The sequence below is a fragment of the Rhinoderma darwinii genome, chromosome 4, assembly GCF_050947455.1.
Source record: "Rhinoderma darwinii isolate aRhiDar2 chromosome 4, aRhiDar2.hap1, whole genome shotgun sequence".
Lineage (NCBI taxonomy): Eukaryota > Metazoa > Chordata > Amphibia > Anura > Rhinodermatidae > Rhinoderma > Rhinoderma darwinii.
The window spans coordinates 257,772,757-257,797,356 of NC_134690.1; the positions used below are offsets into that span (position 1 = coordinate 257,772,757).

The following is a 24,600-nucleotide window of genomic DNA, read 5'->3' on the forward strand; positions in this document are numbered from 1 at the left end:
AAGCACACATCTGTTTCTTGTCTTCTCCGTGTTTTTTCTCCTCACAATCCTTGTCTCATGCACCTGTGCCCTCTGGTCTCTGGAGTGAAATCTCTTAGGAGCAGGGTCCTCACTAGATGTTTACCTTGTCTCAACCATTTCCATATGAACATTTATTTTCGTCAATAAGTGCACCAGGCATGTAGCTGGGTCCGCGTGCCTGTAAGGGTGCGTTCACATATGTCAGTTGTACCATCATCAGTTTGTTTTGTCTCAAGTGATTACAACTGATGCATAAATGTATCAGTTGCCATCAGGCTTTTCCACAATTTTTATTACAAAACCATCAGTTGTCGTTAGTTGTCATTCGTTTTTAAAGGGACTATCCAAGACTTAATAATGACTAGAGATGAGCAAGCTCTTAAAAAGTTTGTTTCGGCAGGTTTGTGAAATTTTGTCAAAGTTTGGTTCGGACCAAATTAGTTTGAACCGAAACCATATTTCACCTGCAGATTGTGCTCTTCCGTCTAGGATCGGAATCACCGGCAAGAGCGTTGCCGACTCTGGCCAGGGATTCCGCTCCTAGAGGAAGCCCCTGACGTACCTGTCCATATATGGTCAGGGGTTCCTCCAGGAAAAAAATCCCCAGTGCCACAGACACCGGCCCTGTATAGTGCCACCCATTCCTGCCCTGTAGATAGTATCACATACGCCTGCCCTGTAGATAGTGCCACCCACGCCTGCCCTGTAGATAGTGCCACAATCCGCGGCCAAATTGTTTCTGTTGTCCCGGGATACCGCTCCTGCAGAAGCCACTGATGTCACTATTCATATATGGATGGTGACTTCAGCAGGGGCTTCTTCAGGAGCGGAATCCCCGGTAACATCGGCAAGGCAGTGCCCGGGGATTGTGGTCCAGAAGCATCGGCAACTCAGGCCGAGGAGAAGGAAGCTCACCTCAGATCTTCACTGCAAGGCGCTAAACACTAGCCCTGACTTCGGGGAGGTTCCAGTGTTTGGCGCCTTCACAGCTACCCACAACGCACCACGACAATAATTTTATTGCCCCATGCCGGGTGCTGCCGGAAGGTGGATGCGGCAGCACACTGCGTTCAATGGGCTACAATGCCTTAAGATAGGATACGGCGCCGGACCCAGAAACTCTGCAGGTAACGTTTTTGGATCCGGCTACCAGGGAGGTACGGCGCCACAACTGATGGCCCCCGTGCCAGAACAGATGCCATAGAAAGCTATGGGATGCGTTCTAGCATCAGTTTGCCTCCGGCTGTTCTTCAACACGCCGGGGGTAAACTGAAGCTGACGCCAGACATACACCGCATTCCAAATTATTATGCAAATGTTATTTTTCGCTGATTTTCCTAAATAGTCGATGCAAATGACAGTCAGTATAGTCTTCAAGCCATCAACCGTTGGAGTATAATGCAAATTTTATTGAACAAATTTCCTAATGATAATAGATATTTTTTTTAGAAGTAAAAAACTCAAAATTCACTGTTTCAAATTACAACAGAGATCCACACATTTTAAAGGTTGTAAAGAGAACTAAAATGGTAATTTGTTGAATTTGCAGCATCAGGAGGTCATATTTACAGAAATCAAAAGCGCTTTCAATCAAAAAAAACTTACAGGCCAAGTTACATGTTAACATAGGACCCCTTCTTTGATATCACATTCACAATTCTTTCATCCATTGAATTTGTGAGTATTTGGACAGTTTCTGTTGAATATCTTTGCAGGATGTCAGAATAGCCTCCCACAGCTTCTGTTTTGATGTGAACTGCCTCCCACCCTCATAGATATTTTGCTTGAGGATGCTCCAAAGGTTCTCAAAAGGGTTGAGATCAGGGGAACATGGGGGCCACACCATGAGTTTCTCTCCTTTTATGCCCATAGCAGCCAATGACACAGAGGTATTCTTTGCAACATGAGATGGTGCATTGTCATGCATGAAGATAATTTTGCTAAGGAAGACACGGTTCTTCTTTTTGTACCACGGAAGAAAGTGGTCAGTCATAAACTCTACGTACTTAGCAGAGGTCATTTTCACACCGTCAGGGACCCTAAAGGGGCCTACCAGCTCTCTCCCCATGATTCCAGCCCAAGACATGACTCTGCCACCTCCTTTCTGACGTCGCAGCCTTGTTGGGACATGGTGGCCATTCACCAACCATCCACTAATCCATCCATCTGGACCATCCAGGGTTGCACGGAACTCATCAGTAAACAACACGGTTTGAAAATTGGTCTTCATGTATTTCTGAACCCGCTACAACCGTTTTTGCTTGTGTGCATAGTTTAGGGGTGGCCAAATAATAGCTTTATGCACACTTGCAAACCTCTGGAGGATCCTACACCTTGAGGTTCTCGGGACTCCAGAGGCACCAGCAGCTTCAAATTCCTGTTTGCTGCTTTGCAATGGCATTTTAGCAGCTGCTCTCCTAATCCTATTAATTTGTCTGGCAGAAACCTTCCTCATTATGCCTTTATCTGAACGAACCCGTCTGTGCTCTGAATCCGCCACAAATCTTTTCACGGTACGATGATCACGCTTACCTTTTCTTGAAATATCCAATGTTTTCATACCTAGTGCAATACCTTGGACAATTTCACGCTTTTCGGCAGCAGAGAGATCCTTTTTCTTACCCATGTTGCTTGAAACCTGTGGCCTGCTTAATAATGTGGAACGTGCTTCTTGAGTAGTTTTCCTTTGATTGGGCACACCTGGCAAACTAATTATCACAGGTGTCTGAGATTGATTACAATGATCCAAAGAGCCCTAAGGGTATGTTCACACGGCCAAATTTCAGACGTATATGAGGCGTATTTTGCCTCGTTTTACGTCTGGAAATACGTCTCAAATACGTCGTCAAACATCTGCCCATTACTTTCTATGGGTAGAACGCTGTATTGTCCACACGACGCGTAATTTTACGCGTCGTACGGCAATTACGACGCATAAAATTACGCCTCGTAAAAAGAAGTGCAGGACACTTCTTTGGACGTTTTTGGAGCTGTTTTCTCAGACTCCAATGAAAACAGCTCCAAAAACGGACGTAAAAAACGCCGCGAAAACGCCGCAAAAAATGCGAGTTGGTAAAAAAACGTCTGAAAAGCAGGGTCTGTTTTCCCTTGAAAACAGCTCTGGATTTTCAGACGTTTTTGTTGACTACGTGTGAACATACCCTAAGACACAATACCATCCATGAGTAACATTGAAAAACGAATAATTAAATGTTTGACACTTAAATCCAATGTGTATAATAATTTGGAACACCGTAAGTCATCCATCATAAAGCCATAGTTCTGTTTTATTACAAGGTATGGCTTAGTCACTGTTACCATTTTCCAACAAGTTCATGGGTTAATTATAATTTTATTTTTTTAAATAGTAAACAATGTACTTGTAATTTTTTCGTCCAGAGTAGCAAGTGCTGGTTAAAAAAAAAAAAAAAAGTCAAGGAATATACTTTTAATTTTATAAATCCATGTTCACAAGGCTTTTTTTCCAGCGTATTTCAGAGCATAAAACGGTTGCATTATACTCCGAAATATACCCTGAAAGGGCCTGCAAACCGCTTCCCAATCATTTCAATAGTAAAGCGACGTTAAGTGTATTTGAGGCGTTGTTTTACACCGATGTTTTTTTTTAAAAAATGTGTAAAAATACGTACCAAAAAAAGTGACATCACTTCTTGAGGCATTTTTGAAGCAGGTTTTTAACCCCTTCCCGACATTTGACATACATGTACGTCATGGAAAGTACTGACTTCCCGCATCTTGCCGTACATGTACGTCAAACGTTTGGCACCGGCTCAGAAGCTGAGCCGGTCCCATCATCACCGGATCTCAGCTGTATCTTACAGCTGACATCCGACTGTAACGGCGGGGACCGAAATTAGCTTCGATCCCCGCCATTAACCCCTTAAGTGCAGCGCTCAAACGCGATCGCTGCACTTAAGGTGTTTGCAGCTCATCGGAACCCCAGTAATGAAATTGCCGGGGTTCCGGTGGCTGCAATGGCAACCGGAGGCCTAATACTGGCCTCCCGGTCTGCCTAGCACCGAAGCCGGTCAAGATCCGCCCGGCGGCGGAGCCTGATCGGCTTCCGTAGCTGCCGGCAAGATGGCGCCGGGTCAGGAGCTGATCCGGCGTCATCAGCGGTGGAAGTCAGCTGTACTGTACAGCTGACATCCACCTGTAACGGCAGGAACCGGAGCTAGCTCCGATCCCTGCCATTAACCCCTTCGATGCAGCAATCGAAAGCGATTGCTGCATCGTAGCGGTTACAAGCAGATCGCCAGCCCTGACAGGCAATCGGGACTGGCGACTGCTGTTATGGCAACAGGAGACACAATGGTCTCCTGCTCTGCCATTACGGAAGCCGATTTAGGCCCCGCCGGGAGGCGAAGCCTAAACGGCTTGCTGTCAGTGAATGACTGACAGATCTAATACATTGCACTACATAGGTAGTGCAATGTATTAGAAAAAAAAAAATCTGACCGTTGGACCTTCAAGTCCCCTAGTGGGACTTGAGAAAAAGTGTAAATAAAGTATAAAAAAGTGTAAAAAAAAGTGCAAAAAATAAAAGTTTGAAAACAATAAAAGTTTCAAGTAATCAAATAACACACAATCCCCCTTTTACTCTTATCAAGTCCTTTATTATTGAAAAATAATAATAAACCATATGTATTTGGTATCGCCACGACCGTAACGACCGGAGGTATCAAAATATTATATTATTTATTGCACGCGGTGAACAGCGTAAAAAAAACCCGTAAAAAACGTTACCAGAGTTTCTGTTTTTTAGTCACTTTGCCCTACAAATATTACAATAAAAAGTGATCAAAAAGTCGCACGTATCCAAAAATGGTACCTATAAAAACTATAGCTCGTCCCGCAAAAAACAAGCCCTCATACAACTCCGTCGACAAAAAAATTAAAACGTTATGGTTCTCACAACTTGGCGACAGAAAAAATACATTCTTTTTACAAAAGTAATTTTATTGTGCAAAAAGTTGTAAAACATAAAAAAGTTCTATAAATGAGGTATCGCCGGAATCGTACTGACCCGCAGAATAAAGGTAACATGTAGTTTATAATGCGTGGTGAACTCTGTATAAAAAAAAAACAAAAAAAGCTGTGCCAGAATTGCGTTTTTTGGTTTACCTGGCATCCCAAAAAATAGGATAAAAGGTGATCAAAAAGTCACATGTACCCCAAAATGGTACCAATAATAACTACAGCTCGTCCCGCAACAAACCAGCCCTCATACCGCTACGTCTATGAAAAATAAAATTAGTTATGGCTCCAATAAGTCAGGAAATAAAAAAATATGCAGTTGTGCCCGAGGAGAACATTTCTTCTGTTTCAAGAGGCGATTTATCAAGGACCTAAAATTAGGGAACCAGGAAGGGAGGGCCCAATCATATCCGATGGAAGCGACGGTGCCCGTATTATACCAGGATAATACTTTCCCAGCAAAATTCCCCAAACTACAAAGGCGCGGAGTGTGGACCAAAAGGGGGATAAGAAATGACACCATTTATCAGTGCGACACCGGCCTGTGCAGAAAGGATTGCTTCACAGCGTAACACACATCTATGGATTATTTTTATTTTTTTATACCACCTGACTATGCCCCTTATATACTCCGCCCCGCTTACATGTACCCCCACATTATAAAACACCAGCAATACTCAAACAAATATAGTACCAAGCAAAATCCGCTCTCCAAAAGCCAAATGGTGCTCCCTCGGCCCTGAACCCTACAGCGTGCCCAAACAGCAGTTTCCTTCCACATATATGGCACCGTCATACCCGGGAGAACCCTTTTAACAATTTTTGGGGTGTGTGTCTCCAGCGTCATAAGCTGGGCATGACATATTTGCCACTGAATGGCATATCTAGGGAAAAATATAAATTTTTAATTTGCACCATCCGCAGCGCATTCATTTATGGAAAAGACCTGTGGGGTGAAAATGCTCACTACACCCCTTAATAAATGCCTTGAGGGGTGCAGTTCCATAATGGGGTCACTTATCAGGGGTTTCTTTTTATTATTTCACATCTGAGCCTCTGCAGTTGTGAACCAATACTTTGTAAATCGCCAAATTAGGCCTCCACTCCGCATGGTACTCTTCACTTCTGAGCCCTGTCATATGTCCAGACAAAAGATTAGGGCCACATGTAGGGTGTTTCTAAAACCGGGAAACACCGCATAATAATTAGAGAGCTGTCTTGTTATGGTGGCACAAGCCGGGCACCACATATTGGCATATCTATGGAAAAAAATCCCATTTTCACTCTGCAACATTGAGCGCACACTAATTTCTACAAAACACCTGCAGGGTTAAAATGCTTACTACACCCCTTGGTAAATGCATTGAGGGGTGTAGTTTACAAAATGGGGTCACTTCTGGGGGGTTTCCACTGTTTTGGGCCCACAGGTGCCCAGAAACCAATCCAGCAACATCTGCACTCCAAATGGCGGTCCTTCCCTTCTGAGCCCTGCCGTTTGCCCAAACAGCAGTTTATGACCACATATGGGGTATTGCCGTACTCGGGAGAAATAGCTTTACAAATGTTGGGTTCTTTTTTTCCTTTATTTGTTGAGAAAATGAAAAAAATTTGCGCTAAAGCTACGTCTTATTGAAGAAAAAGGACTGTTTTTATTTTCACTGCCTAATTCTAATAAATTCTATGAAACATCTGTGGGGTCAAAATGCTCACTACACCCCTAGATGCATTCTTCAAGAGGTGTAGTTTCCTAAATGGAGTCCCTTTTTGGGCGTTTTCATTGTTTTGTCCCCTCAGGGGCTTTGCAAATGTGACCTGGCCTCCGCAAATCATTCCTGCTAAATGTGATCTCAAAAAGTCAAATAGTGCTCTTTCCCTTCTAAGCCCTGCCGTGTGTCCAAACAGCCGTTTATTACCACATGTGGGGTATTGTTTTACTCGGGAGAAATTGCTTTACAAATTTTGTGGTGCTTTTTCTCCTTTAGTCCTTCTGGAAATGAGAAAAAATTAGCTAAACCTACATTTTCTTTGAAAAAATGTAGATTATTATTTTCAGGGCCTACTTCCAATAATTTCTGCAAAAAAACTGTGGTGTCAAATCGCTCACTATACCCCTAGATAATTTCCTCAATGGGTGTTGTTTCCAAAATGGGGTCACTTGTGGGGGGTTTCCACTGTTTTGTCCCCTCAGGGGCTTTGTAAATGTAACATGGCCTCCGCAAACCATTCCTGCTAAATTTGAGTTCCAAAAGCCAAATGGCGCTCTTTCCCTTCTCAGCCTCGCCGTGTGTCCAAACAGCCGTTTATTACCACATGTGGGGTACTGTTTTACTCGGGAGAAATTTCTTTACAAATTTTATGGTGATTTTTCTCCTTTAGTCCTTGTGGAAATGAAAAAAAATTAGCTAAACCTACATTTTATTTGAAAAAATGTAGATTTTCATTTTCACAGCCTACTTGCAAAAATTTCTGCAAAAAACCTGTGGGGTCAAAATGCTCACTATACCCCTAGATAATTTCCTCAAGGGGTATAGTTTCCAAAATGGGGTCACTTGTTTGGGGTTTTCACTGTTTTGTCCCCTCAGGGGCTTTGTAAATGTGACATGGCCTCCGCAAACCATTCCTGCTAAATGTGAACTCCAAAAGCCAAATGGCGCTCTTTCCCTTCTCAGCCACGCCGTGTCTCCAAACAACCGTTTATTACCACATGTGAGGTATTGTTTTACTCGGGAGAAATTGCTTTACAAATTTTGCGGTGCTTTTTCTCCTTTAGTCCTTGTGGAAATGAGAAAAAAAATCGCTAAACCTACATTTTCTTTGAAGAAATGTTGATTTTAATTTTCACGGCCTACTTCCAATAATTTCTGTAAAAAACCTGTGCGGTGAAAATGCTCACTACACCCCTAGATAATTTCCTTGAGGTGTCTAGTTTCCCAGATGGGGTCACTTTTGGGGGATTTTGACTGTTTTGGCACCGCAAGAGCCCTTCAAACCTGACATGGTGCCTAAAATATATTCTAACAAAAATAAGGCCCCAAAATCCACTAGGTGCTCCTTTGCTTCTGAGGCCGGTGTTTCAGTCCAGTAGCACGCTACGGCCACATGTGGGATATTTCCTAAAACTGCAAAAACTGGGCAACAAATATTGAGTTGCATTTCTCTGGTAAAACCTTCTGTGTTATAAAAAAAATTGTATTAAAAATGTATTTCTGCAGAAAAATATGAAATTTGTAAATTTCACCTCTACTTTGCTTTAATTCCTGTGAAATGTTTAAAGGGTTAAGACATTTTCTAAATGCTGTTTTGAATACTTTGAGGGGTGAAGTTTTTAAAATGGGGTGACTTTTTTGGGGTTTCTAATATATAAGGCCCTCAAAACCACTTCACAACTGAACTGGCCCCTGTAAAAATAGCCTTTTGAAATTTTCTTGAAAATGTGAGAAATTGCTGCTAAAGTTCTAAGCCTTGTGAGGTCATAGAAAAATAAAAGGATGTTCAAAAAACGATGCCAATCTAAAGTAGACATATGGGGGATGTTAATTAGCAACAATTTTGTGTATTATAACTGCCTGTCTTACAAGCAGATACATTTAAATTGAGAAAAATGCTAATTTTTGCAATTTTTCGCTAAATTTTGGTGTTTTTCACAATTAAATACTGAACATATCGAGCAAATTTTGCCAGTAACATAAAGTCCAATGTGTCACGAGAAAACAATCTCAGAATCGCTTGGATAGGTGAAAGCATTCCGGAGTTATTACCACATAAAGTGACACATGTCAGATTTGAAAAATGAGGCTCTGTCAGGAAGGTCAAAAGTGGCTAAAGAGGGAAGGGGTTAAAGGCTATGTACACCTTTTGAAATCGTTGTGGTGTTTTTTTTAATACAAATGTCTATCATTGTGTTTTATGCAACTTTCTAAGTACTTTTTAATAAAAAATATTTTTACTTTTTGAGATATAGCAGCTGTATCGTGCGCTAAGACCTGAATCTGTCCAGTCAGCGGCACTGACGGGTTCAGTGTCAGCGGGTCAGCATCCACCTGTTACCAATCACATCTAAGTTATGAACTCAGATGTGATTGGTAACAGCTCGATCCTGCATGTCATAGACACGCAGGACCGGCTGACACTGACTGATTCAGCACACGATACAGCTGCTCTGTATACAGGATAGCTGCTCTGTATAGCAGCTGTATCTCAAAAAGAAAAAAATGATTTTTAATAAAAAGTATTTAGAAAGTTGCACCAAACACACTGATGCACAATTTTATTTTAAAAAAACAAAACAAAACACTTTTTCAAAAGTGTACATAACCTTATGGACAATGCCAAAAACACTTTGAAGCAAAAAAAACAATCTGATTTTCAGAGGCTGATGTCTCTTGAAATCACCCTCGTATTTTTCTGCTTCACACACAAGCCGTGTGAATATGCGCTAAGTTGTAAGTTGTTTACAACTGATGGGTAAATGGATTGTAAGGCCGGTTTTACATTTACACCTCTTGGACCCACACCTTTCTCTAGACCAGGGCCCCCTGACCACCGTCCTACCTTCCGCCACTGACTTACGAGGTGGCTGGATTTTACAGACCGATAAGTTTTGCTAGGCTGTTTCTGTAAACCTCCATGGAGCAGAATAGACGTTAAGGAAACGGCGTGTCATAAATGTCAGAAATGGAAACGCCCCTTTAACGTTGTAATGTTGTGTGCCTTTATAAAGTCTACGTTTGGCCATATCTTATACACTAACCACCACACCCAATGGATTACTCGTACTACTGCTATTATTATGTTACATGAAGCTACTTGCCAGCCGCATTGTCCTGGGAGATTATACTACTTAATGGATGATGCTCTGTGTGAACCTATTATCTGACTGTAATCCCCCATGCCATTATATGCATTTATTGACCTTTCATGGGAGACTACACACCTACCATAACCGTTCAGGCTAAAATGGAACTGAAGCTGAAAAACGATAATGTTTGTACGACACAACTAGTTTACACAGAGATATGTGCTGCTGATAAGCAACCATTTTTTTGGGTTGCATAAAAGATCAGATCAGCCGACAAATGAGCGTTTGCTCATTTGTCGGCTGATTGCGGCAATGATCGGGAATGAGCGCTCGTTTGCCCAATCATTGGTCCGTGTAAAAGGGCCTTTATGCTGGCCACACATGCTACTGTAAATGAAGACAAAGTTCCACATTTATCAAACTATTTGAAATAGGCCTATTGGAATGTGCACCCGAATTGAGGATTTTTTTTTTTTATTTTTTTTTTATAGTGTTCTGCCTTACTTGCCAAATTTAAAGGCTATGTTAAATTTTGAAAGTGTGTTTTTTTTTTTTTTTATATATAACGGCTATGGCCGCGGACCGTCGTTCTGACTTACCCTCTGACAGCCACGTCCATGTGAGTTCTCGGCGGCATCTCCCACCTGAGAGACGCCGGCACTCACTTCCTGGTTCAGTGACTATCTCCCGCAGGGCGCCCGCGCGTGCACGGCCTTGAAGGGCCAGTACGCGTCCAGTTGCCGTGAATCTGCAATCAACCCAGAATGCTGCTGGACTATAAAAAGGGCTCTGCCCTCTTGATCATTGCCTGAGCGTTGTTGTGTTACCTTAGTTTGTCTTTCAAATGGTCTCCTAGTGTTTTCCACTTCCCAGTGTTACCCGTTCCTGCTGCCTGTACCCTGTATCCTGTGCTACCGTTCCTCTGCGCCATCTAGAGTTGAAGTTGAGTTGTGTCTTCCGCTGCATCTATTGTGTTACACCCACCGGGTGTCTGCCTGCTGATGGAGCCTCATCTTATGGCCTTATTCACACGAACGTGTGCGTTTTGCGTGCGCAAAAAATGCAGCGTTTTGTGCGCGTTGCAGTTCCGTGTGTCATCAGTGAATGGTGCGTGGCTGCGTGATTTTCACGCATATGCCATCCTTATGACACGCGGTTTTGATGTTTAGAAAAAGAAATGAAGGAAGTGCTTTTATTTTTTCCTTCATTTCTTTATCTACTGTTGTGCGAATCACGCGCGACAAATGGAAGTGCTTCCGTGTGCTGCGCGTGATTTTCACGCACCCATTGATTTCAATGCGTGCGTGATGCGTGAAAAACGCCCAAGTATAGGACATGCCGTAAGTGTTCCGCAGCGGACGCACGGTGCGTGAAAATCACGGAATATCTGAATGGCCCCATTGACTAACAGGTCCTTGCGACGCGCGTCATTTTCACGTGCGTATCACGAACGTTAAACACGTTCGTGTGAATAAGGCCTAAGCCTGAATCACCGCTGCTGTCTACATTTCCATAGGTACCCTTTCTGGACTATAGACATTGTATTGTACCTGGTTGGCCAGCTGCCTTTCCGCTACGCGGTACGTTCCAGTGGGTCCACACCCCGCATTGTGAGCGTACGCTCAAGCCATGGACCCCGCTGGTCAATTCAAATGTCTGTCACCCTCCCAAGCCATGCAGGCGGACCTGCAGGATCTGTGCGCACGACAGGATCAACTTCTTTTGGCAGTAGATTCCATGGCACAGCAGCTTGGGGAGCTAGTTGCTTCGTTCTCTGCTCCTGTTCAAGTTCCTGCGATTGAACCTCCTGCTACACCTCCTGGCAGCTCCGGTTCAGATCCTCGGTTCTCGCTCCCACTGCCACCTAGTTTCCATGGAGACGCAAGCGCATGCAGGGGATTTCTTAACCAGTGTCATATCCACTTCACCCTGCACGCCAGAGCATTTCCTTCAGACGGAGCCAAGTTTGCCTTCATTATCTTCTTACTTGCCGACAAGGCCCTGGCGTGGGCGAACCCAATCTGGGAACGACAGGGAACAGAGACCCAAGACTTCCAGGGGTTCGTGCAGTTACTCCATACGGTGTTCGAGGAGCCTGGACGAGTCTCGTCGGCAGCCACTGCTATGCTGAACCTTCGCCAGGGGGATGCCTCCGTGGGCGAGTACACCATCCAGTTCCGGACCCTGGCAGGAGAACTGCCCTGGAACAACGAGGCGTTGGTAGCTTCCTTCTGGCATGGCCTATCACCCGAAATCAAGGATGAACTTGCTGCCTGGGATCTACCTTCTACCTTGGACAACCTGATTCTACTTGCCACTCGAGTGGACATAAGGCTCAAGGAAAGATCTCAAGAAGTTCGACAAGAGAGACTGGCGCCCAACTTCCAGCAACCGCTCTTGCCTTCTTCTACTGCTCCATCCGAGGTCCCTATGCAAGTGGACCGGCTTAAACTTTCAGTCCAGGAGAAGTAGTGCAGGCGCACCTCTGGACTATATTGCGGCCTCGCTGGCCATGTCGTATGTCGTGCGTCTGTGTCGCCAGAAGCCAAAAAACCCTAACGCCTAGGATTGGTTGGGGAGACAACCCTGGGCGATACTGCATTTAATAGAGAACTCCCCTCCAAACTGTTCATTCCTGTGACCATCGACGCAGGCGAGAGGCCCCATCCGGTCTCTGCCTACCTGGACTCTGGCTCTGCAGCCAATTTCATCTGCCAGGACCTTGTGGACCTGCTTAATTCTGCTGGAAAGGCCGTTGTCCGTTACCTTGGTAGATGGACTGCCACGGCCTGATCCAATTTTGTCCGTGACCAAGCTGCTGAGGCTTCAAGTGGGAGCCCTTCAAGTGGGAGCCCTTCACACAATTTTTCCTGCCCAAGGTCGTCAAACCCATGCTACTGGGTTTGCCTTGGCTCCGTCTACACGCCCCAGTCCTGGATTGGAATACCGGAGAGGTTCTCCAGTGGGGCCCCAAGTGTCTCAACCGCTGTCTGGGGCCTATCCATCCGCTTCAGCCTCCTCCTCATCAGTCATTGGCAGGGTTGCTTCCTTGTTACTCCCAGTTTGCAGATGTCTTCGACAAGAATGAAGCGGAGACGTTACCTCCACATCGAGTGTATGATTGTCCTATCGACTTGATTCCCGATTTGTCCCCTCCTCACGGTAGAGTATACCCTCTCTCCTTACTCGAGACCCAGTCTATATCGACCTACATTAAGGAGAAATCTTGAGAGATGTTTCATAAGTAAATCCTCATCCCTGGCCGGAGCCGGGTTTTTCTTTGTCAAGAAAAAAGATGGAGCCCTCCGACCCTCCATTGACTACCGGGGTCTCAACCAGATCACGGTAAAGAACAGATACCCATTGCCTTTGATCTCGGAACTGTTTGATCGCATGCGTGGGGGCAAAAACATCTTCTAAACTGGACCTGCGGGGAACCTACAATCTAATCTCCCATCTCTACTCTCACCAATAAAGGCATGAATACCAAGGAGTGGACTCCAGAAGCAGAAGCCGCATTCGCAACTTTAAAAAAGGCCTACACGTCAGCCTCTATCCTTCATCATCCTGATGTATCCCTACAGTTTTAGTTGGAGGTGTACGCCTCCTCTGTTGGTGCTAGCGCACTTTTGTTCCAGAGAGGTTCGAAAGGCAATTGGTATGTGGCTACTACTCCAAGCTTTTTTCTCCCGCAGAGCACAACTACTCTATTGGGGATCCGGAGTTACTGGCCGTCGAGCTGGCTCTGCAAGAATGGAGACACCTACTAGAAGGCACAGCTCATCCAATCCTGGTCTTCACGGACCACAGGAACCTGATCTATCTTCAGACGGCTGAATCCTCGTTAAGCAAGGTGGTCGCTGCTCTTTGTTCGATTCCAATTTGAGCTCCACTACCGACCTGCCAACAAGAATCTGAGGGCCGATGCCTTGTCTAGGTAATTTGAGACAGAGGACACTGTGAAGTCCCCACAGAATATTATTGATCCTTCTTGCATCTTCTCTGTCAACCCTCTGCTAGTTAGAGATATTCCTCCGAGAATGACTTTTGTACGTCTGGCAGACAGAGGAAGAATCCTTCGCTGGGGTCATGGTTCCAAGCTGGCAGGTCACGTGGGTGCCCGTAGGACCCAAGACCTAATTACCCGTCCTTTCTGGTGGCCCACGTTGCCCAAAGACGTCACAGACTTTGTCTCCTCCTGTACGTTATGCGCAGCAAATAAAGTTGCCCACTCCAGACCAGCTGGTCTGCTCCAACCACTGCCTGTGCCTGATGCCCCCTGGCGACATATTGCAATGGACTTTGTCACAGATCTGCCTCTCTCTGCTGGATGCAGTTTGGTCTGGGTGGTGGTGGATCGATTTTCTAAAATGGCTCATTTTGTTTCTCTGACTGGCCTGCCTTCTGCTGCTCGATTGGCCGACCTCTTCATTCACCACATCTTCCGTCTTCACGGCTTGCCTCTGCATATTGTCTCGGATCGAGGGGTCCAGTTCACCTCGAAGTTCTGGAGAGCACTCTGCGGTCTCCTCGGTGTAAAGTTGGACTTCTCAGCTTATCATCCACAGTCCAATGGTCAAGTCGAAAGGGTTAACCATTTTATGGAGAACTATCTGCGGCTCGTCAGGGACTTTCAAAGTAAGGGAGATCCTGGCTACCAAGAAAGTGAGCGGAAGGACGTTTTATTTGGTGGATTGGAGAGGATTTGGTCCAGAAGAGAGGTCTTGGGAGCCAGAGGAGAACATCGATGCCCCTGTCCTTGTGAAAAAGTTTCTCTCCCACTCTGGCCCTAAGAAGAGGGGGCGTAAGAGGGGGATACTGTAACGTCTCTGGCCGCGGACCGTCGTTCTGACTTACCCTCTGACGGCCGCGGCTATGGACATGTGAGTTCTCTGCGGCATCTCCCTCCTGAGAGATGCCGGCACTCACTTCCTGGTTCAGTGACTGTCTCCCGCACTGAAACCCGCACCGATCGCTAAAACAAAGTGGCAGAAGCGCTTGAGTGAGCAATGTTCCACTTAATTTCTGATGGACTCCTAGACTATCCATTGGGCCCGTACACTGCTTTCTCAGCTATCAGAGGAAAGACCATCAGAAACAAAGTGGCACATCACTCACCTGAGCACTTCTGCCACTTTGTTTTAGCAATCGGTGGGGGTCTCAGTGCTTGGATCCCCACCGATCAGAACTTTTGACATGTCACTATGGCATGTTAATTAAAAAAAAAAAAAAAAAAAGTTAGTTACCCTATAAGCAGTGAGACACCCCTCCCCTTGCAGTAAAATAACAGGACTATATGGAAGATTATACTGCAAGGGGGGGGGGGGGGTCAGTGCATCTGACTGACTGCTGAATGTTCTATGGGAGGGTCTAAGCGTCTGACTCTTATGGCTTTGGGGGAAGGAGTTATCGGGGGGATAACAGACAATCTGTTCCTCTTGCAGTATAATAACTACTGAGGGCTGTATGAGGGGGATAATACTGCAAAGGGGGTTTTGAGCATTTCACTGACTGCAGAGGGCTCTATGGGTGGGAAATAATTTCACACACAAAATTTCAGAAACTAAACACCCTATATACAATTCACGCTAACACCACACACTATATATTCAAACCATACGCACACGCTACACACGCACACGTACACTATATACACTTACATTATACACACTATAAACTAAACACACAGCACACACTGTATAGACACACTATATAGACTTACACAATATACACTATATAGACACACACACACACAATATATTATATACACTATACACACATACTATATGCATTATTCACACACACACTATATAGACTTACATTTAATACACTATAAACTATACACACTATATAGACTTACACTACACCATATAGACTTACACTATATACACACCACACACTATATGCACACCACACTTACCAGAGCCTCTTCCTCTGCGGTGTTTGGGTATAGCCTACAGGACCTTAACCCCGTCCCGCCGCAACAGTTTTTCAGATTTTCATTTTCGTTTTTTCCTTCCCACCTTCCAAAAGCCATAACTTTTTTTATTTTTCCGTCGATATAGTCCTATGAGGGCTTGATTTTTGCGGGACGAGTTGTACTTTTTCGTAGCACCATTTATTGTGCCGTATAATGTACTAGGAAACGGAAACTTTTGTGGGGTAGAAAATGAAAAAAACAGCGATTCCTCCATTATTTTTACGAAAGTCACTGTGCAATTAAAACAACATGTTAACTTTATTCTGTGGGTCAATACGATTACGGCGATACCAAATATATATAGTTTTTTCTATATTTTACTACTTTTAAAAGTAAAAACCTAAGTTTAAAAAATAAAATTTATTATATATCCCCACATTCTGAGGGCCATAACTTTTTGCTTTTCCGTCGATTAAGTGGTATGAGGGCTTATTTTTTGCGGGATAATCTGTAGTTTATAATGATATTTTGGGGTACATGTGACGTTTTGATCACTTTTTTTATTTTATTTTTTTCTGGGAGATGAGGTGACCAAAAAAGAGCGATTCTGGCGGTTAAATTTTTTTTTTATGGTGTACACTGTGCGGGTTAAATAATATATTGTAATAGTTCAGACTTCCAGATGCGGCGATACCAATTATGTTTGTTTATTTTTTCTATGCTCTAGGGGGGAAATGGGAAAAGTTGTTATTTTTTTTAACTTTTAATATTTTTTTATTTTTTTTACATAAAAAACAACTTTGTTTTACTAACTTTTACTTTTTTTATTGGTCCCCCTAGGGGACTTCAACGCGCAATCGTTAGATCGCTTGCTCTATATACTGCAATACTAATCTATTGCACTATATCGCTATTCTGACAGGCTTCTATTAAGCCCTGCGCTTAATAGGACCACAAAGATGGCGGATCGCGCTGAATAGGACCACAAAGATGGCGGATCTGGGGGTCTTCATTAGGCCCCCAGGCAGCCATAGCAATCATCTCCACCCCGCGATTGCATTGCGGGGGGCGCATTGAGCTGTTAGAGGGGGTCGCCCCCCTCTCTCTAACGATTTAAACGCCGTGGTCGCGTTTGACCGTTCCATACTTCCCCTACCCGACTTTGGCGTATGGATACCTCAAATGTCGGGAAGGGGTTAATCATGTGACACTGACGTCACTACAGGTCCTTCACATCCTAGTTGCGGTCTTTGCCGTTATCAAGCAGCTGCTGGAGGTGTAGACAGAAGGAACAGTGCACAGCCGCACAGAGGAGCAGACTGTCATGGAGAGTGACTCCCGTGCCTGCCCATCACTATCTCTGACAGTCTTCTCTCTACAGCTGATGGGCTGTGCCGCCTGTTCCCTGGCCTAGCTCGCCCCTGCAATTGACTCCCTCTGCACTCCACCACCCCCACCTCTTAATCAGCAGATGGGACCGATGACCGCGAGAATGCGTCCGGCAGCAGCCCTGCATAGTTTTTTTTAAGTTATGTGTGGTTCCGCCCATATGAGGATCTGCCACTGTTGACGTCACGTTTTTACCCTGCCGTTGGAGGTATATGCCAGTATGAATCAGGATGTATACCTCTGACAGAAGGTAGTAACATATCATACAGTATAGGCATACCCATATAGGCAGTTTAATATGTTACCCGAGCACCCCGGGTAAGAGGCTACTTGAAGCGCTTTTCACTGTCCATATCTATATTTTCTACTTCTTGACTGTCCATATATGACCAGTGACGTCAGGGGCATCTACAGTCCCGGAGTCCCCGGCTAGAGCGCTACTGAAGCTCTGGCCTGGCAATTTGTAGTTGAAAACCCCTGACGTCACTGTCCATATATGGAGAGTGACGTCAGGAGCTCCCCCAGGACTGGTATCACCAGGCCAAGAGCTGCCTGATGCTTTGCCCGAAGATTGCCGACCCTGGGGAAGGTATACGGGGAGCCACACATTAAAAAAAGCCATGTTAAAAAAAAAAGTTTACCGCAAGGTATACACTACCGTTCAAAAGTTTGGGGTCACCCAGACAATTTTGTGTTTTCCATGAAAACTCACACTCATATTTATCAAATGAGTTGCAAAATTACTAGAAAATATAGTCAAGACATTTACAAGGTTAGAAATAATGATTTTTATTTGAAATAATAATTTTCTCCTTCAAACTTTGCTTTCGTCAAAGAATGCTCCATTTGCAGCAATTACAACATTGCAGACCTTTGGAATTCTAGCTGTTAATTTGCTGAGGTAATCGGGAGAAATTTCACCCCATGCTTCCAGAAGGCCCTCCCACAAGTTGGATTGGCTTGATGGGTACTTCTTGCGTACCATACGGTCAAGCTGCTCCCACAACAGCTTTATGGGGTGGAGATCTGGTGACTGCACTGGCCACTCCATTACAGATAGAATACCAGCTGCCTGCTTCTTCCCTAAATAGTCCTTGCATAATTTGGAGGTGTACTTTGGGTCATTGTCCTGTTGTAGGATGAAATTGGCTCCAATCAAGCGCTGTCCACAGGGTATGGCATTGCAAAATGGAGTGATAGCCTTCCTTATTCGAAATCCCTTTTACCTTGTACAAATCTCCCACTTTACCAGGACCAAATCAACCCCAGACATCACATTACCTCCACCATGCTTGACAGATGGCGTCAGGCACTCTTCCAGCATCTTTTCAGTTGTTCTGCGTCTCACAAATGTTCTTCTGTGTGATCCAAACACCTCAAACTTCGATTTGTCTGTCCATAACACTTTTTTCCAATCTTCCTCTGTCCAATGTCTGTGTGCTTTTGCCCATATTAATCTTTTCCTTTTATTAGCCAGTCACAGATATGGCTTTTTCTTTGCCACTCTGCCCTGAAGGCCAGCATCCCGGAGTCGCCTCTTCACTGTAGACGTTGACACTGGCGTTTTGCGGGTACTATTTAAAGGGATCCTGTCATGAACATCTTACCTGTTAAACTCGCCTGACCCCTCAATTTCCGCAGCTGTCCAGAGTTTGTTCCTGTTCTCTTCTTTCCTGAAATCCTCCTCTGTCGGTAAATATCGTCGTTTAAACTTTTCCCGCCTTTTATGGTAATTATTTTCCCTCTGGGACGCAGCTTCTTAACCCCACCCACCGCCACCACCTGTCCGGCCCTGATTGGCTAAGGAGCTGTCAATCAAAAAGAAGGAGGTGGAGTCCACTCTGAGACGCTGCAGGAATGAAAATCTGACTCTTTTCAGATGAAGATTTGACTCTTTTCTGCTCATTTGCATACGGTGTGGGACCACTGAAAAACTGAATACTAAAGGTACAGAGCTTACTTAGAACATATTTATAGCTTAGATGACAATAATTTTTCACCCACTTTCACCAGGTATTGCTGGCTTTATAGCTAAAATGCTGGTGACAGGTTCCCTTTAATGAAGCTGCCAGTTGAGGACCTGTGAGGCGTCTATTTCTCAAACTAGAGACTCTAATGTACTTGTCTTGTTGCTCAGTTGTGCAGCGGGGCCTCCCACTTCTCTTTCTACTCTGGTTAGAGCCTGTGTGTGCGGTCCTCTGAAGGGAGTAGTACACACCGTTGTAGGAAATCTTCAGTTTCTTGGCAATTTCTCGCATGGAATAGCCTTCATTTCTAAGAACAAGTATAGACTGTCGAGTTTCACATGAAAGCTCTCTTTTTCTAGCCATTTTCAGAGTTTAATCGAACCCACAAATGTAATGCTCCAGATTCTCAACTAGCTCAAAGGAAGGTCCGTTTTATAGCTCCTCTAAACAGCAGAACTGTTTACAGCGGTGCTAACATAATTGCACAAGGGTTTTCAAGTGTTTTCTAATCATCCATTAGCCTTCTAACGCAGTTAGCAAACACAATGTACAATTAGAACACTGGATTGATGGTTGCTGGAAATGGGCCTCTATACACCTATGTAGATATTGCATTAAAAACCAGACGTTTGCAGCTAGAATAGTCATTTAGCACATTAACAATGTATAGAGTGTATCTCTGATTAATTTAATGTTATCTTCATTGAAAAAAAACTGCTTTTCTTTCAAAAATAAGGAAATTTCTAAGTGACCCTAAACTTTTGAACGGTAGTGTACATTTTTTAGAAGGATTTCTCAGGATGGAATAGCGTAGTATACTACATTATTCCATCCTCTAAAAGAAAAGGTATACCAGCCTGATGGAAGACAAAAGGTCACTCTTTTAATCTCTGTCGGGCTAATAGAGCACTATGGACAGGTTTATCGCATACGTCGTGAGCTTTCCCGATGTACATGATAAACGTAGGTCACAAACGTGAAGTGAATCAAGGCCTAATGTCCACGCAGGTAAAAACCGCAGTGAAACTCGTTCAGTTTTTACCATGCATTTTTCACAGCAATTAAAAAGGACATGGAAATGACTACAATATTGGAGTAAAAACGCCCTTGTAGAATCCCAACCTAATGGTTTGACCTTTTGCATCCAGTCTCCACCACATACTTGACCATTAACATCTTTCTGCATGCCTTCCTGCAAATGACAGTAAAGTTAAGTTAATAGGATGGTGCGGGCACAGGAACTGTGCCTGTGCCATCGGGAATGATTTCTGGCTGTAACATACAGCCGACATCCTGCTGCAACAGTTGCGATCGCAGTTACTTTTGATCCTGGCAGTTTAACCTCTTAGATCCCGCGATCTATTTCAACCACTGTATCTTGGTGGTTAGACAGAGGGAGGGGGCTCCTCCGTCACCCATCGGTCCACCACGCTACGATCGCAGGGCGCCGTTGGATTGCTTTGGAAGTTATCGGCCTAGCAAAGGGCCATAGCTGTATGCCTAATTGATTACCTGTTTGTTTCTCGCAGGCAATTATGTGTAAAAATAAGCAAAAAACTGCGGAATTGTGTTGTTTTTTTTTATATCCCCGCTTCCAGATATAATAAGTTAAGCAGTCATTTATATTTACCCCAAAATGGTTCGATAAAAACATGTTGTTCTGCAAAAACCAAGCCCTTAAAATGGCTACATCGACGGAAAAATAATAACTGTATGGATCTTGATTCGGTGACACATTTTTTCCCAGGAAATGTGCTTTTATTGTTCAAAAGTAGTAAAACATCTATACATATCGCCGTAATCGTACTGACGCATAGAATAAAAAACAACATATTATTTATCCTGCTCATTAGTTTAACCCGTTAGTGATTGCCCACAGGTGTTTTTACGGCAGCCACTAACGGGCTTTATTCCGATGCAGTAGCCTTTTTATGGTGCTGCATCGGCATAAATAGACAAAGCCGTTAAATCTCCCTGCTCTCAGCTACCTCTGGTAGCTGAGTGCTGTGAGCAAACCTGCTTGAACGGGTGAGATCCTTATCCGTATCGATCCCGCTCGTTTAACCCCTTAGATGCGGCGCTCAATATCGAGCGCTGCATCTGAGTGGTGGTGGAGGGAGGGGTCACCCCCTCTCACCCAACTGGCACCCTAATAAAGGCCCCCAGGTCATGCCAGGGGTATGGCCTAGCATATGCCTGTCCGAATTACACGAACAGGCAGTAATACACTGCAATACAGAAGTATTGCAGTGTATTATAAAAGCGATCAGATCGCACAGTAAAGTCCCTTAGTGGGACTAATAAAAGTTAATAAAAGTTTATAGTAAATAAATAAAAATCCAAAGGAAAAAAAATTAAAAACCCACTTTTTCCCCTTACAAAATGCTTAATTATAAAAAACAAAATTAAAAAGTCACACGTATTTGGTATTGCCGCGTCCGTAACGACCACACCTATAAAGCCATTACATTATTTAATGTACATTACTTTTTTTACAGTGTTTCGCTCTGTGTTTCGCATGTACTCCAAAATGGTACCAATAAAAACTACAAGTCGTCCCGCAAAAAAATAGCCCTCATAGATCTGCATCGGCGGAAAAATAAAACTTTACTATGTAAAACATAAGAAAACGATATAAATTTGGTCTTGTTGTAATCGTAACAATCCGCTGAATAAAGTTATTGTGTTATTTATACCACACGGTAAACAGCGTAAATTTTGGTTGCAAAAAAGAGTGGTGAAATTGCTGTTCCCAGCCCCCCAAAAAAGTTAATAAAAGTTAATCAATAAATTATATGTATCCCAAAATGATGCTATTAAAAAATGCACCTTGTCCTGCAAAAAACAAGGCCTTATTCAGCTATGTCGACGCCGAAATAAAAAAGTTTGTAGCTCATTGAATGAGACTATAGAAAAACGTAAAAAATAGCTTGGTCATTAAGGCCTAAAATAGGCTGGAGTTAAAGCTTTTTTTTCTTTCTTTTTTCTTTTTTTTACATGAGGCGATAATTACCCTATCGTTAGATTGAACAAACTTTCCCAATCACCCGCGTGTTTTTGCAAGCAAAACCTTGGTATTACTGACAAAATAGTGCGGCCATTTAACAAGCTACTTTAAAACCCCACCAACTGCGTGTGGGCGTAATTTCGTCTGCATGTGCGCACCGCAAAGTGTGTCCTCATCCCAAACATGCGAGCAAACGATCAGTGATTAATTCACTCTTTTGTCATTGATTACATCTTTTATTCTGATTTTAAAAATTTGCTTTTGTCGGCTGTACATCCACTTGTGTAAACCGGCATCTTCCTGTCAATTGTAATGGAAAGGAGGAGAAACCGGCAATCGCATTTAAGAAAAATAGGCTTGATTATTGTAACATATAAATGCATATCTAGGGATCGTTAACGACTGACTTATATCGGCAATCTGCGCTAATTTTAGCAATTTTTTACCTTGTACAAAGACCCTTCGTGTTAGTTTTTTGTTTTTTTTACAATTCACTTTGATCTTCAATTTGACCACGTTATGCTGTTTTTTTGTTTTGTTTTAATATTAGGATTGACTGTAGCTGCAGTGAAGGATTCGGGTGAGTGGAACCTGGAAGCTGGTGCACTCGTCCTGGCAGATGGAGGTCTATGCTGCATTGATGAATTCAACAGTATTAAAGAGCACGATAGGACCAGTATCCATGAGGCAATGGAACAGCAGACAATCAGTGTGGCCAAAGCTGGGTAAAATCCATGAAATAATACATGTGTGTAAAGGTTTTAGCAGGGACTTTCTTATCATAATTATGGTGTTTATGTATGAATTATTTCCTTCTTAATAAAAGCCTGTTCACACTGGCCAAGTATTGTCACGATTAGCTAGTTTTTATGTTAGGGCCTGTTCACATCAACGTTCATTTCCGTTCCGGGGTTCCGTCGGAGGTTTCTGTGGGGTGAACCCCGCAACGGAAAGTGAAAGCACAGCTTCCGTTTCAGTCACCATTGATATCAATGGTGACGAAAACATCGCTAATGGTTTCCGTTTGTCACCATTCCGGAAGGGTTCCGGTTTTCCGACGGAATCAATAGCGCAGTCGACTGTCTTATTCAAAGCTGAATAAAAAAAAAATATTTTTTCAAAATCTTATATTCATCCATCAAAAAAATTCACATGAATTTTGTAAACTCTTTCCTAGATGGAATTAATCTTTCTGTGTATTTTCCTTGAGCAAAGGAATCTTTTTCAATCTCTATTGCTTCTGGAGAAATTGGTAGCAGCTCTCAATCAAACTCAAAATAATAAATTCCCCGGCCTGGATGGGATTCCATATGAAATGTTCTAAGACTTTCCTGTAAAAAATTGTAGAACAGACTCCTCAATATGACCTAAATCTAAGTTTCTTGATTCCAATGGGATCCATCAAATATGGAGATGCCCCATATTACTAAGAGCAATCCGATTCATGATTGGTCCTGACTTGAGACTATTTTGGGTGACCCTATGATTCTTGGGTTCACATCTCCACTGTGTATGGCAGTAACTGAAAATGCTATTTAGCACACAAAAATGAATTTCTCTGAATTGGCTACAATGTACCCAAAGTTAAATTATGGAAGACTAATGGTCTTGGAACACCATCTAGGGAAAAGGGGAGATTGAATGTGGTTTTTATTAGACATAGACAAATTGTCTCAAACTAGCTGACTTTATGAAAACCCATATATTTGGCCGTGTTCCCACACAGCGTAAATACTGTGGAATTTCCGCAACGGAATTCTATGCAGAAATTCTGCAGCATGAACAGTAGCAGCAAAGTGAGATTTTACAAGTCTCAGACCCACACTGTGAAAAAATTTCAGAAACGTTGTGTGGAAAGTGTTCCGTGGTGCAACTTTCAACTCCGCAGCATGTCTGTTTATGCTGCATATTCGTGCAGAGATGCTGCGTGTTTGGCCCATTTACGGTACTTCAATAGGGAGCATAAATTCCGCACTAAAATACAGAAGTTGAGTTTTGTACAGCAGAAGACCGGTAAAAAAAAAACGCTGAATTTCCGCAGGTGCACATAAAGATTGTTCTATTTAATGCGTCACACTAAATCCGCAGATAAAACGGCAACTTCATCCACAGACACTCCATCCACCCATAATCATTCCCCTTACAAATATGCGCAGCAAAAACACACTATTTGCGGCGGATTTCTGTGACTGATTTACTTCGTTTTTTTGTGATTTTGCTGCAGAGTTATCCCTCTCTTCTGTGCGTAGTCCGGCCTCTTAAGATGACGTTGCAGGGCGTGAGGCCATGTGACCAATGCAGCCTGTGATTGGATGCAGCAAATGTCGCAACACTTGACTCTCTGTTGCGGGTTTTGCATCTCCGTTGAATTCAATGGGGAAAAGCAACAAAAATACAGCATAAATTGACATGCTGCGGATTTTAATTCTGCACCGCAGGTCAATTTATTAACGTTTTACACTGCGTTTTTTTCTGCAGCCTGGGCATGAGATTTTCTAAA

The 24,600-nt window shown here is 43.5% G+C and overlaps 1 protein-coding gene across 1 annotated transcript in view; it reads left to right on the forward strand.

The window, feature by feature from the left end:
* The window catches only part of MCM9 (minichromosome maintenance 9 homologous recombination repair factor), a 97,700-nt gene that overhangs the window by 54,080 nt on the left and 19,020 nt on the right, over positions 1 to 24,600 (forward strand). Inside the window, exon 8 of the mRNA XM_075862414.1 lies at positions 22,651 to 22,825. Within this exon, the coding sequence (XP_075718529.1) occupies positions 22,651 to 22,825 (175 nt within the window). The remainder of the gene's footprint in view (positions 1 to 22,650; positions 22,826 to 24,600) is intronic.